Source organism: Pelobates fuscus, chromosome 1 (genome assembly GCF_036172605.1).
Source record: "Pelobates fuscus isolate aPelFus1 chromosome 1, aPelFus1.pri, whole genome shotgun sequence".
NCBI lineage: Eukaryota > Metazoa > Chordata > Amphibia > Anura > Pelobatidae > Pelobates > Pelobates fuscus.
Window position 1 is genome coordinate 489001776 of NC_086317.1, and position 13792 is coordinate 489015567.

The 13792-nt window shown below is 44.3% G+C and overlaps 1 protein-coding gene across 1 annotated transcript in view; it reads right to left on the reverse strand.

The window, feature by feature from the left end:
• The window catches only part of LOC134573356 (ecto-ADP-ribosyltransferase 5-like), a 58984-nt gene that overhangs the window by 8503 nt on the left and 36689 nt on the right, over nucleotides 1–13792 (reverse strand). Inside the window, exon 4 of the mRNA XM_063433062.1 lies at nucleotides 8331–8363. Coding sequence (XP_063289132.1) covers nucleotides 8331–8363 — 33 coding nt within the window. The remainder of the gene's footprint in view (nucleotides 1–8330; nucleotides 8364–13792) is intronic.

The following is a 13792-nucleotide window of genomic DNA, read 5'->3' on the forward strand; positions in this document are numbered from 1 at the left end:
TGTGTGTGGTCTGAGCGTCATTCAGTAATAATGTGTGCTCAGACCTAAGCTATCTGGGAATATGTTGCATGTCTGTATTTTATGTAATAAATGTAACCTTGTGTATTTTATTGTATTTTACTGTATTTTGCTACCATGTGGCTAATGGAGTTTTGCCTCTGTCCTTGGAGATAATTGGATTACTTCTCAATTATCTCCTGGATAGAAGACTCTGTGGAACTGGTTTTGGGCAGAAAAGCCATGCTTTCATTTGGTCACAAAGGACTTCGATCTATCTTTTGAACCAATGGACCAATTTGGATGATTTTGATATATGTTTGTATTTGGAGTATACTGCTTCTGAAAATTTCTGTGAATTTATGATTTTCTGTGATTTATGTGAATGTGATGCATACTTGTAAAGTTATGAATAATGGGGAAAAACTGTATTTATCTGCCTGTGATAATTACATTACCCATTGTGTAAGGTAATTGTATCACAGGCAGAGGGGAGGATTTTGTGTGGGAGTGTCTGAGTGTATTGTATGTGTTTATTGGTTGTTTTCCAAAACCCTGTGGGTGGTACTAATGTGTAAGAATGTATATATAAGAACAATAAACCCACAGCTTTGTCTGCTCCTGCTTGACCCTCAAAACGGAGCCTTGTCTTGTTCTTGGGGGGAATTGAATTTTATGCTGTTACAGTGCGACTGCCAGGAGTGTAAACTGTTCGTATGTTTTTTCCTTTTCAGCTGTTACAGCATTCGTGTGTTTGAGAGCATTCATATGCTTCTCCGGTTCGGTGTATTGGTGTCTACAGTAGCTGTGCCTGTGTCTCTGGAAGGGAAGATCTACTAAACGGCATTTAACCCCTTTTTATGCCTGGGGGTGTCGTTACAATTGGTGGCAAGCGGCGGGATCGTTCCTCAGCCAGAAGGACAGCTACAGGAGACACCATTCCGTGGGTTTACAAGTTGGGGGCAACACATGTCCCAGTACAGCGACCCTAAAAGCAACAGAATGGAACCAGCAGTGTTATACGAGGAGGAGGACCCGGATGGCCGGGATGCATTAAGGAAAGTCATCTGGTACCAGGCCCTGGATAATGTACAATACCAGCGGGGTGAGAGTCTCCCCAGTGAAGAGCAGCGGTTGCAGAAGCAAGTGGCCCTGCGGATGACCTTCCTGGGAGAGCAGCCCCTGGAGGAATGGGTGAAGGAACTAGAGCACCGGGTATGGCAGGAGCTATGGATGGAGGATGCCTACCAGGTGCTATGGTGGTATATGGCACAGTATATACCCTGGATAGCCGAGCATGACAAGCCAGAGGGAGAGGAGTTTGATGGTCCTGGCTTGTTATGGGAGTCCTTTGCAGAGCCTGACTTCGGGAGCCCTGCGTAGAGCAGACTTCAGGACATTTTCTACGAGAGGGAGGCTAGGCATGACTGGGATGACCCCCATGAGGTAGAGCAAGACCTGGCTCACCTAGCAACCCTGGAGTGGGAACTGGAGCAGGACTACCAAGACCTCTTTCACTCCATTGGGAAGGCTCAGCAGGACAGCAAGGTGACAGACCCAGATCCAGACCCATTCAACTGGGAAGATATTGTGGAGATTTATTGGGAAGGACCCCAGGTGGCCGGTGGAGATGGGAGCGAAGACTTGGGAGCCCAGTCTCCATTCCCCAGCGGCAGGCTGAGTTACAGGGGGCAGAGACAGTTGGTCCTGTCCCCCAGCAGCAGAGTGAATTGCAGGGAATTGGGAGCCCAGTCTCCATTCCCCAGCGGCAGGCTGAGTTACAGGGGGCAGAGACAGTTGGTCCTGTCCCCCAGCAGCAGAGTGATATGCAGGGAATTGGGAGCCCAGTCTCCATTCCCCAGCAGCAGAGCAATGCACAGGGAATTGTGAGCCCAGTCTCCATTCCCTAGCGGCAGACTGAGCTACCGAGGGCAGAGATGGTTGGTCCTGCTCCCCAACAGCAGTGTGTGTTACAGGGAATAGAGAGCCCAGTCTCCTTTCCCCAGCAGCAAGACTCTGTATTGGGAGCGAAGACAGTGCGTCTCCCTCACTGCGGCTGGAAGTATGTATGGGAGAGGAGCTTGTTACCCCCTCTCCCCAGCGGCAGCTTAACGCACCAGGGGGAGACAGTAAGCCCCACAACCATGCAGATGGGACCGTCGTCTCTGCACTTACAGCACAGGGTGTAGGGACAGTCGGTCCGGTCCCCCAGCAACAGGGCTGTTTAGCCAAAGGGGAGACAGTCGGTCTCCCCCCACAGCAGCATGGTGCTTTGTCCAAAGGGGAGACAATCAGTCGGTTTCCCTCTCCAGCAACCAGGCTCCCACCAGGCTACTTCCGTGGTAGTGCTGGCACCAGGGCAGAGTACCGCTGGTCTCTGCCCACTCAGCAACCCACCAAGGCAGCCTACCAGTCCCCCACACAGCCGTGGTGAGTTTCTCCCTTACTCAGGTGTAGTAACCATTTATTGTGGGTGGGCTGTACTACTGTTTCTGTTTTGTGGGTGGGCTGCTGGACTAACGAGGGCACTGACCAGCAGGAGGTCAGATACGCTGTTAGTCTGTTTGGAAAAGGGGAGAGATGTGACGAGACCAATCTCGCCACTGTGCATTGGAGGAGCTTGGTTGCCTGCCTGCTGCCTTTTGACTATGGACCGGCATTTAAATACTTTATTTTCCTATGCAGAAAGGTCTATTTATGTATTTCTGCCCTGGCGTTCGGTAGATTTTCGGATTTACTGAATGAACTCATTTAACCCAGATAGCTATGCCATGGAGCCTATTCATGCAATTAAAGACTTTGGCTCCATGGTAATGGAACTGTATGTAGCGGAACCCCTTTTTGGCTGTCCCTCCTATTGTTTTATTTGTTGGCACTACAGAAGTTTTTCATGCCTGGAGCACACAGAGTTACACTGCACTATCTATGGACATACTTTGTTCGGTATACGAACAAAGTACCGAACACCCGGACCACCCTGATGTACATTATGCATGTAATTTACCTCCCTGTTCGTTTCTTTTATTCCCTTGGTTCATACGAATGTACTTCATGTCTCCTGGGTGGCGCCATTTCGTTAGCCGAACACGTGGTGGCGGCTATCTTAAACTCCCGAACAGCGGTGTTTGGTCGTCGAGTGTCTGGAACTCAAAACGGACACTCGACTAGCCGAACACCACTAAGACCTCCAGGACGGCAGAAAGTACCGAAAGAAACCCACGAACTAGGGGATTCATCCGGTTACCGACCCCATTATGTGTGATATAGCATTTCGGGAGTTTTGGGGCACGAACAGAGACCGACCGCAGGGCCAGATTTTATGGAACTATTTTCGGCATCTTTTTCCATGCGGTCGGTCAAAACTTTACCTTCATATAACTCCCGAACCCCTGGTCTGATCTGGGTGATTTTTGGATATGTTGCTCACCCAGATCAGCATACATATTTGGGGTACATCCAGAAAGTGGGAAAAAATATGTACAGTATAATTATATCATCTGTTAAGCCAACGGGAAGAGATGTGTGGGAGGTAACGACTCTATGATTGGTGCAATGGGTAATTACTGTAAATCCCTCCCTTGCATGGGAGAATCTCATAAAAGCAGGAATGTTGCCAATAAATGTCAGTTCTACTCCTGATACTGTGTGTCGTCCAGTTATTGGGAAAGGTGATGGGATATCCTTGGATTATATTGCTGATTGTGCTGCTTACCCTGTTGGAGTTATTACTTGTTGGAGTTAAGCTGTGAGAAATCAGCTCTCCGCTACACTGTATGTGTGTGGTCTGAGCGCCATTCAGTAATAATGTGCGCTCAGCCCTAAGCTATCTGGGAATATGTTGCATGTCTGTATTTTATGTAATAAATGTAACCTTGTGTATTTTACTGTATTTTACCATGTGGCTAATTGAGTTTTGCCTCTGTACTTGGAGATAATTTGATTACTTTTCAATTATCTCCAGGATAGAAGACTCTGTGGAACTGGTTTTGGGCAGAAAAGCCATGCTTCATTTGGTCACAAATGGACCAATTTGGATGATTTTCATATATGTTTGTGTAACGGACCGTTTCAGCAGACAAGGGGTTAAAATCCGTTTAGGCGATATGCCCCTTTCTGAGAGCCAGGCACAGCTACTGCAGAACATCAAACTCCCGAACTGGATACAAAATAGCACTCCAAACTGGAACCTCACGAATGGCTGCTAGCAGACGAACAGGAAAAGCATACATCAGCTTACACTCCTAGCAATCAGTCTCCAACAGCATACAGTGAATCCCCCCAAGAACGAGACAAGGCTCCGTGTTGAGGGTCAAGCAGTGGTCTGAGGTGCTGGCACACCCAGCCTGGTTTTTATTACAGTTGTTGCAAATACAGGACTGCCCACAGGGAGGGATAAAACAACCAATCACATCACAGTTACATCCCACAGATTCCCTCCCCTTATCCTGAGAGGAAACTCAAATATACATACAGTTAAACCTACTTTCTACCCAACTTTCATAACTCTAAAACCATACATCACATTCACATAAAAATACATATCCACAATCAATCCATTCAGGGGAACAACATATTAAAAAATGGCATGAATCAGACCAGGGGTTCAAAAGTTAGTAAAGTATCTTTTAAAACCCCTGTCAGACCGGTTTTACAGGGGCCTCTATCCTGGAGACAAAGGGGAAAGTAATCAAATTATCCAGGGCTAGAGGCAGACTCCATTGAGCACATGGTTGCAAAAAGACATAAAACACTTTAAAATACATAAAGTCACCTTTTACACATAACACACAGACATTTCACATATCCCCAGATAGCTGGGATCTGAGCACACAAAACTACCGAATAGCACTCAGATCCTATTCACACAGTTCAATTGCCATGGAGCTAAAGTCTTTCCCATAGTCTTTCATTATATGAATGGGCTCCATGGCATAGCTATCTGGGGTATCACCGCTCACACAGGGCAAGTACTGAATGACCCCACTGTATTTAAAGGGCCAGAATGAGTGACATGCACTCTGTTAGGGCCGAATACTGTTTTTAAAGGGCCCAATCTCCCAGGGCCATAGTCCAAAGGCAGCAGGCGGGCAGCCAGGCTTCTCCAATGCAATGTGGCGAGATTGCTCTCGTCACAGTTTGTATTTGGAGTATGCTGATTCTGAAAATAATAATTACATTACCCATTGTGTAAGGTAATTGTATCACAGGCAGAGGGGAGGATTTTGTGTGGGAGTGTCTGAGTGTATTGTATGTGTTTATTGGTTGTTTTTCAAACCCTGTGGGTGGTACTAATGTGTAAGAATGTGTAAATAAGAACAATAAACCCACAGCTTTGTCTGTTCCTGCTTGACCCTTAAAACGGAGCCTTGTCTCGTTCTTGGGGGGGATTGGATTGTACGCTGTTACAGTGCGACTGCCAGGAGTGTAAACTGTTCGTATGGTTTTTCCTGTTCGGCTGTTACAGCATTCGTATGTTTGAGAGCATTTATATGCTTCTCCGGTTCGGTGTATTGGTGTCTACAGTAGCTGTGCCTGTGGCCTGGGGCCACAACGGTTACAACTTTAATTCACTGAAAAATGGGTGTTTCAGTGAATTAAAGTTGTAACCGTTGTGAAAGATCTTAATTTTGTGATGTGATTTAAAAAAAACTTAGACATTTTATCAAATTTCTAACACAGACAAAAAGGCAAAATATCTTTATTTTATATGTATATATATATATATATATATATATATATATATATATATATATATATATATATATATGAACCCCTTCACTTCCGAGCTCTTTTTGATTTAACAAATATTAGCATAACATTTATTTGAAGTAAGGGACAGCTAGCATATAGACATATCATAAAATTTATCTGAAGCAAGGGACGCACAGCTAGCATGTAAACCTATCATAACAAAGCAATGTTGTGTATAAATGTGCACACTATTTATATTTCACTTATCTATTCATCTTTCATAAAATTATTTGGAAAGCAAAGGTTTTAGACATTGCAGTGTCCTTTATCGTGGAATATTTCACACGGGGTCTGAAATGTTATTATAAAAGCACAATTATACAGTTATTGCAACAGAAATAAATACAGCTGGTTAAATGGACGGTGTATGGGTATTTGTAAGAACCCTGGATGCATTACTAGCAGTGCAAAATAATTTCCTTAGAGAGGAAGTGCGATACAAAGCTCTTAAAAACAAATATAAGTAAGCAGCAGATCAAACACACTCAATGCCTCCTCTTCCTTGCCCACATCCGAATTGAAACAATACAGAAGTATCTTGTAAGTGAAAAAACACTTTAAGAATAAAGTGGAGCGACGCTCTAAAAACAATAACAAATGGTTATCTAAGTAGATATTTACCATGTATACATTAAAAACACAATTTAGAGAACAAATGAAAAGGCTAAGATAACAATTATTTATTGTTTCTAGAGTGCTTTACTGTAGGTGTTTTACTAACAGTACATCTTACTGAAAAGGTCAACAGAATGTCAAAACAATCTCTGAATTTTAGCATAATGTTCACAGTAAATGCAAAAAAATCATATATTTCTAAACAAAGGTATGTAAAACTGCTATAGCAATCTTCATCAAACTCAGGACTGCTAATGTAATACTAATACTAAAATGGTAGAGTCCATTCCTTCCTCCACCCTCCCTGACCGTAGGATTGGAATGATCCATTGAAACTTCCTGTACTTCCTGTACCAGTGTGCTGACATTTAACCAGTGGCTTCTGGCAGAGAAATTAGTTCCTCTATAGTCTAGTAATCATAACTAGAGTATAAATAAAGGTGAATAAGCCTTTATGGACTAGATTTCATTCTTCAAAATACATGATAATAACATTTATACTTGATTTAGGTAATGGTAAAAAAATTACAAAGATAAAAAAAATACTTAGTATACATATTATATGTATTTTGTTTATCTTTCAGATTATTAAAAAAATATAAAACATTAAAACAGACAGCAAATGTTGATAATGTAAATTAATACAAATATTCATTACAATCGTGGACGAATTTACTCAGAACATTTGGAAGTCAGATGGGTTAATATTTCGTGGATTACGTAGATTTTATGGCAATTTATGTAAATTATTTAGTTGATTAAGTAGATAATTTGGTTGATTAATGTAAATAATTAGGTGGTTTGTGTTGTGATATTTTCCTAAACCCAGCGATGGACGAGAGTGAGTCCGGTGAAGATCATCCAAATCCAGAAGCCGGAGAGACCTCCTCCATGAGCTGCAAAACAACAGAATTCACAGCATTGTCTGCATTTTATAATATAAACTTATTGTATCAATACTGTCTTTAGAAAATGAAAAGGAGGAATTTTTATTTGTTCATACAATGATGCCCATATCTCCCTTGAAGACCCAAAGCTCCTTTTTGCTCTGTTTTGGTTCCTACTCAGAATCTCAGCTGGGATCTACAGGAATCTATTGATTATATTGTCCCCGGCTGTAACAAGCAAAGTCCATGGTCCATATGGTTTTCACTATATGACGGGAGACAACTGACCATCTTTAGCATGCCAAGGGTAGCCTGACTGGTTACCTCAGCTAATACATACCAAAGAGACCCATTCCCCCCCCCCCCCCCCCCCCCCCGTAACCCAAGGACACAGTGCCATGGGTAGAACAACAACTTTATTGGCCATACTCATATTTATACTTTCCCCATGCAAGGGGTGGAACACACACAATGACAATGTCCCCTCCCTGGGTCCTCCCCTCCACGTGGTCAAACAGAACCAGAATCCCAATCCCTTTGTCCCCTGTTCCCGCCACTCAGTGCCCCCTCCCAGGGTCCTCCCCCTCCTAGGGGCCTGTGCGTGTGACAGAAACTCTAGTCCTTTTATACCCAGTTCCTGCCACCCCTACTCTGGTTTCCCCACCTCCGGTGACCAAGGGTCTTCCTCCCATGAGCCTCTGTAACTGGGAGTCCCAGCGCAGGAAAGCTTCCTGCTTCTGGGACTACTAGCCACAAAAAGCCAGCGAAACTGCAATTGTCCCAAAGAAATGTCCCCATTAATCATGTTTTACCAGAGCAGCAAACTGAAACAGTGCTATTGTTCCCTGTAGAAATTATAAAATATATAGTGTTAATATATGGCTACTCTATTTCATGAAGAATATTCAAATGCCTTATTTTAGTTGCATCTCACAGTTTATGCATTTACAATTAATGTTTTCTAAATACAGATTTGTTCTGGTCTGTTGGAAGTTCCCAGCACTTAGACAATCCATGTGAATAGACTATTTAATGTCCAATAGTTTAATAATTCTATAAATCTTTAACCTCGCCTCTTACCAGAGTTGCAGAATGGTTCAGTTCTTTTGGTGTCTGTGGAAATTAAAAATATGGAGTTTAAATTAGATTATATTTTTTTTCAATATAATAACTTTACACAAGTGTGTCTAACAATTTTACAACATGACAGGAGTCTTCATATTTTGCATATCTTTCATTACTTAACTTGATAGCAGCAAAGAAACATAGAAAAACAAGAACCAATCAGAAACCAGCAATGTATATATGAGGCACAGCGAACCCAAGCTCCTCCTCTTTCTTTGCTGCTCCATCACAAGGACAGCTCAAAGTTTCTGCTCTCTTCACGGTTTCTCCATATTGTATCATTGTGTCGGTTTTACTGTATTATTGTTTGATGTTTTATTTAACTCATTGGAGGTAGTGTTCGTGCTGTTTATTGACCTATTTGTCCCTTTGTCTGACTTTTCTGCTCTGTACTCACTGCCCTCTCTTATTTCCTGACGGGTTTCAGCTTTATTCTTTGTTTTTCCTACTGAGTTTTGTTTACCCCCTTTCTGATGAGGCTGGGCTTCGGCCTTTGCAGTGTCACGTGCTTCGACTCCTCAGGAATCGCTGTTGGTTTGCAGTGGCCATCTTTGATCTTACGTCTTGTGAGATCCTCAGCAGCCATCTTGGTGCATCCGCGTGTTGTGACTGCTGCTATTTGGATGCTGTCCATTCCCTCACATGGTGCCTCTTGGTTTCCTGCTTTTGCTGTGGATTCTGACACTCTGCTCTCTACCATTCCTCCTGACTAGGTGTGGGTACCACTTTCAGGTCAATGTATTGACCATGGGATATTTTATCATTGTAGGTGCCCTTATAGTAAAGTAAGAGCTAATTTCTTGGACCTAAATATCTATGTAGACAAAGGGACATTGAAAACTAGCACATAAATAGTTACATACAGGAAACACCTGCCACTTCTAACCATGGTTACCGAATGCCCCAAAAGCCCAACTTTACGAATAGACAGAATTGCTCTGATAAAGTAACATTTCAAGAGTAGGCCCAAATATTTGAGAGAAAGGAGCTATAAAAAGACTTGTTAATGGATGCTTATAAAAAAAAACTTAAAGGAGAAAATATCTTAAAGGAACACTATAGTCACCTAAATTACTTTAGCTAAATAAAGCAGTTTTAGTGTATAGATCATTACCCTGCAATTTCACTGCTCAATTCACTGTCATTTAGGAGTTAAATCACTTTGTTTCTGTTTATGCAGCCCTAGCCACACCTCCCCTGGCTATGATTGACAGAGCCTGCATGGAAAAAAACTGGTTTCACTTTCAAACAGATGTAATTTACCTTAAATCATTGTATTACAGCTCTGTATCCCTGGCACTATAGTGCCCCTTTACACTCCTTCCTACCTCATGGTCTAAACAGTGACTCCAAGCTCTGTCATTTTTCTATAACTTGTATATTCACCATTTAGATATTAATACAACATTTCAAACATATCTCAAACAAAAAGAACAACCTGTCGCTATTTTCTATTCCCATTTTTTCATAATTTTAATTTTTTTCCCTTTATTATGAATTAGATATTTTTCCTTTTATAAGTAGATGTTTTAAGATACCATTTTTCGTGTTCATGTACATTAGGTTTGTTTAAGAAAGTGATATCATTCGGTACCATGTTTGGATTTATAGAATTAGGTATTCTTTGCACGATGTGACTCTCTTTCTGTATATGGCGTAACCCAGTGCATATAATTATGTGTGCATATAAAGAGTTAATACCATACAACTATAGGATGTCGTATATTAATGATGTCTCTATGTATTGTTTGATCAGTAAAAATAGAGCTTGGTTGCTTCATCTAAGTGTTGCTTCTAAGTGTGTGTGTGGTTGGAGATATTCTGGAGAGTTTTACAGAAGCTTCAACTGTCTAAGAGTTGTGCTAAGAGTTTTCTTTTCTTTTTTACTGTTACAGGTAAGATTCATCTGTAGGAAAAGGTTACTGACTGCACAAGGTTTGATTTCCTGTTGGTAATTATAAGGCATTTGATTGGATTAGGTAGCTACTTGCTATTGATTGCTGTGTAAATTAGCTATTGTTTGCTAATAAGCAGAGGCCTGCCCAGGTGTTAAACATTCCTAGTGGGAGGTGATTTGAGGAGTATATAAGGGCTGTTGTCATTAGCTTGGCTAATAGAGCTTGGTTGCTTCATCTAAGTGTTGCTTCTAAGTGTGTGTGTGGTTGGAGATATTCTGGAGAGTGTTGCTTCTAAGTGTGTGTGTGGTTGGAGATATTCTGGAGAGTGTTGCTTCTAAGTGTGTGTGTGGTTGGAGATATTCTGGAGATAACCTGGAGGTAATCTGAGGTATTCAGGAGGATAAATAAAAAAAAAAAAGGTAACTGTGGCAGAAGCAGCCACAAGAAACTATTACTTACAATGTTATTTGTCCTTAGAACTATCTGTCAATGAATATAATGTATATTGTACCAGCATGTTAATGGAATCGGTTCCCGAACCAGATATACGTACCCGGTTCGGGAACCGATTAAAAGTACCGAATGCCAGACCACCCTGCTGTGGTCGTATGTCTCCCATTAAGAAAGAAACAATGTTACACATACCGTAATTGGGTTCGTGGGTGACCGCCGTTCGCCTAATCTCCACGTGGCGGCGGCCATCTTAACTGCCGAACAGCGGTGTTTGGTCGTCGAGCGTCTGGAACTAAAATCGGACGCTCGACTAACCAGACACCGCTCAGACCTCCAGGATCACCAAAACGTATGATTCAAACTGCCGAACGGCCCGCCGTTCGGTAGTTTGAATTCCCCAGACTAGGGGATTCATCCGAACGAAGATTGGAGTCGGATGGCTGAACTGTTCGGTAGTTTCCGTTCAGTGAAATAGACCGACTACAGGGCCAGAATCTATGGAGCTGTTTTCGGCTACTGAATCCCTGCAGTCGGTCAAATCTTTAAATGTCTTTTACTCCCGAACCCCTGGTCTGATCTGGGTGAATTTTGAATATGTTGCTCACCCAGAACAGACCTACCAGGGGACCCCTCATTTGTCACCGACCCCATGTATTTAGGGGACATCCAGAAACTGGGGAAAACTCTGTTCCCACTAATGAGCTTAACTGTTAATCTAAGGGGAGGAGAGGGAGAGGAGGTGACCACGATGTGATTGGATATTTTAAGTTACCTCCCTTGCATGGGAAAAAGACATAAAAGCAGATGTGTGAATAAAGCTGTCAGTTGACCTCCAAGCTATGTGTCGTCTAGTTCTTGGAGGGAAGGGATTGTAACTACGCTACCTGTTTTATACCTGTCTCGGATTGCTGTTCCTGTCTACCAGCGGAGCTACCTTGGATCATACCTCTACTCCGCTACAATTGGTGGCAAGCGACGGGATCGTACTACACAGCAAGAGGCGTTCAGCAGGAATTAAAAAGGACTGAATGGAAACGGATTATACCCTCTTGAAACGGGACACGCTAAAGGAGTTACTAGAAGCAAGAGGGAGGATAGCGAGCAACAAAACAAAGGCTATCCTAATCGCAGAGCTCATGGAAGGAGACACCTCCAAGGGAGGAGGAAGAAACTGAGTTTACCAGGGAATATAGGGCCAGGATGGCTCTATTCTCACCAGCCATGGCAGAGCAGAAAGCAGACCAGGTGTACAACGATGTACAGGCCCTCCTTATGCAGCGATCAGCGCAGGGAAGCGCAACGGCTGCCCCCACCCCGCCAGCGAAAGCTAAAATACCGTACCAGGTCTTTAAAGCATTTAATGATACCGAGGGGGACATTGATGGCTATTTACAGGACTTTGAACGGTTGTGCCAGCTGCATGCCATTAGCACGGAAAAACAAGTACAAGTGCTAGCGGGTACCCTATCCGGCCGCGCAGCAGATGCCTACCGAGCTATGCCGGCAGAGGATATCCGAGACTATCAGAAGGTAAAACAAACCTTGCTCGCACGGTATGCCATTACACCTGAAGCATACCGAACACAGTTCCGGAAGCTACCCAAATCAGGGAAAGACTCACATGCAGAATTTGCACACCGCCTACAACGGGCAGCTAACGGGTGGCTTGAGGCAGCCAAAGCCGTCACGGCCCAAGAGATCAAGCAGTTGATGATGCTGGAACAGTTCTACGAACGGTTGTCCACAGAGCTACAGATCTGGGTACGAGACCGTAAGCCCCGTACTCTGCAAGAGGCCGCTCAACTAGCAGATGAGCACCAGGACTCCCGGCGGGAACAGCATTTATCCATTAAAGTGCAATCCACGCCAGCTGTTCCCCGACTTACCCCAGTAGATTCGCCCCGACCAGGGGGAACCTACCAGTCCCAACCTCCCCGGTACAACAACAGGGCATCTATCCGGTGCCATGCATGTAACCAGATGGGTCACATGCAACGAGACTGTCCCCAAAACCGGGCTCGGCCGGCCTGGACCCCTCAACGCCCACCAACCACCCCTCGAGCCGCAGTACACTGCTATCAGGGCAGGGCCTGGGCTCAACCTTCCACCTCTACCCAAATGGAGGAACCCTTGGGCACCCTCCATGAGGTAAACCTGGTCCAGGCGGCATCAGACAACCGCCAAGGCCACCGGCAAGTGGTCCATGTGGAGGGCAAGCGGCGGGAGTGGCTAAGAGATTCTGGGGCCACCATCACTCTGGTACGGAACCATCTGGTGGCCCCGAACCATCTCACTGGAGACTGTATTGCAGTTCGAGTGGCAGGGGGAGCTATCTACAAGGTACCCACTGCTAAACTACATTTGGACTGGGGAGCAGGGGCAGGACAAATTGAAGTGGGGATGATGCAGGATCTACCTGTCGATGTGATTTTGGGGAACGATTTGGGGGAGCTAACCTCCACTTTTGTTACCCGACCTCCTCCACAGGAAGCGTACCCGGTCGTCACCCGTCAACAGGCTCGCACCACGGCACCCCACCTTGACTCTGAGGCTCAGGTAAGCCCAAACCCCCCTGATCACACTGTGTTACCCTGGGCCGCCCCATTGGAATTTGGTAGCGAGGTCGCCCTGGACCCGTCCCTACAAGTTTACAAGGACAGGATAGATAAAAACCAGACTGGCAGAGAGGGGGAGAGATATGCTTGGGATAAGGGGTTATTATACCGGTATGCAGAAAAGGTAGTAGCCGGGTCCATTCCTGTACCCATTAAACAGTTAATTGTGCCTCGAAGGTATAGGCGAGAGTTAATGCGGATCGCCCACGACATTCCCATGTCCGGACACCTAGGGATCAGCCGAACCAAACATCGGCTGCTGCAGAACTTCTTCTGGCCAGGGATATCACAGGATATTAAGCAGTACTGTAATACCTGCGATACCTGTCAGAGAGTGGGAAAACGGGGGGACCGATACAAGGCCAAACTACACACCCTGCCCATAATCGAAGAACCCTTTAGCCGGGTAGCGGTAGACATTATCGGACCGCTGAGACAAAAAAGCCCGTCT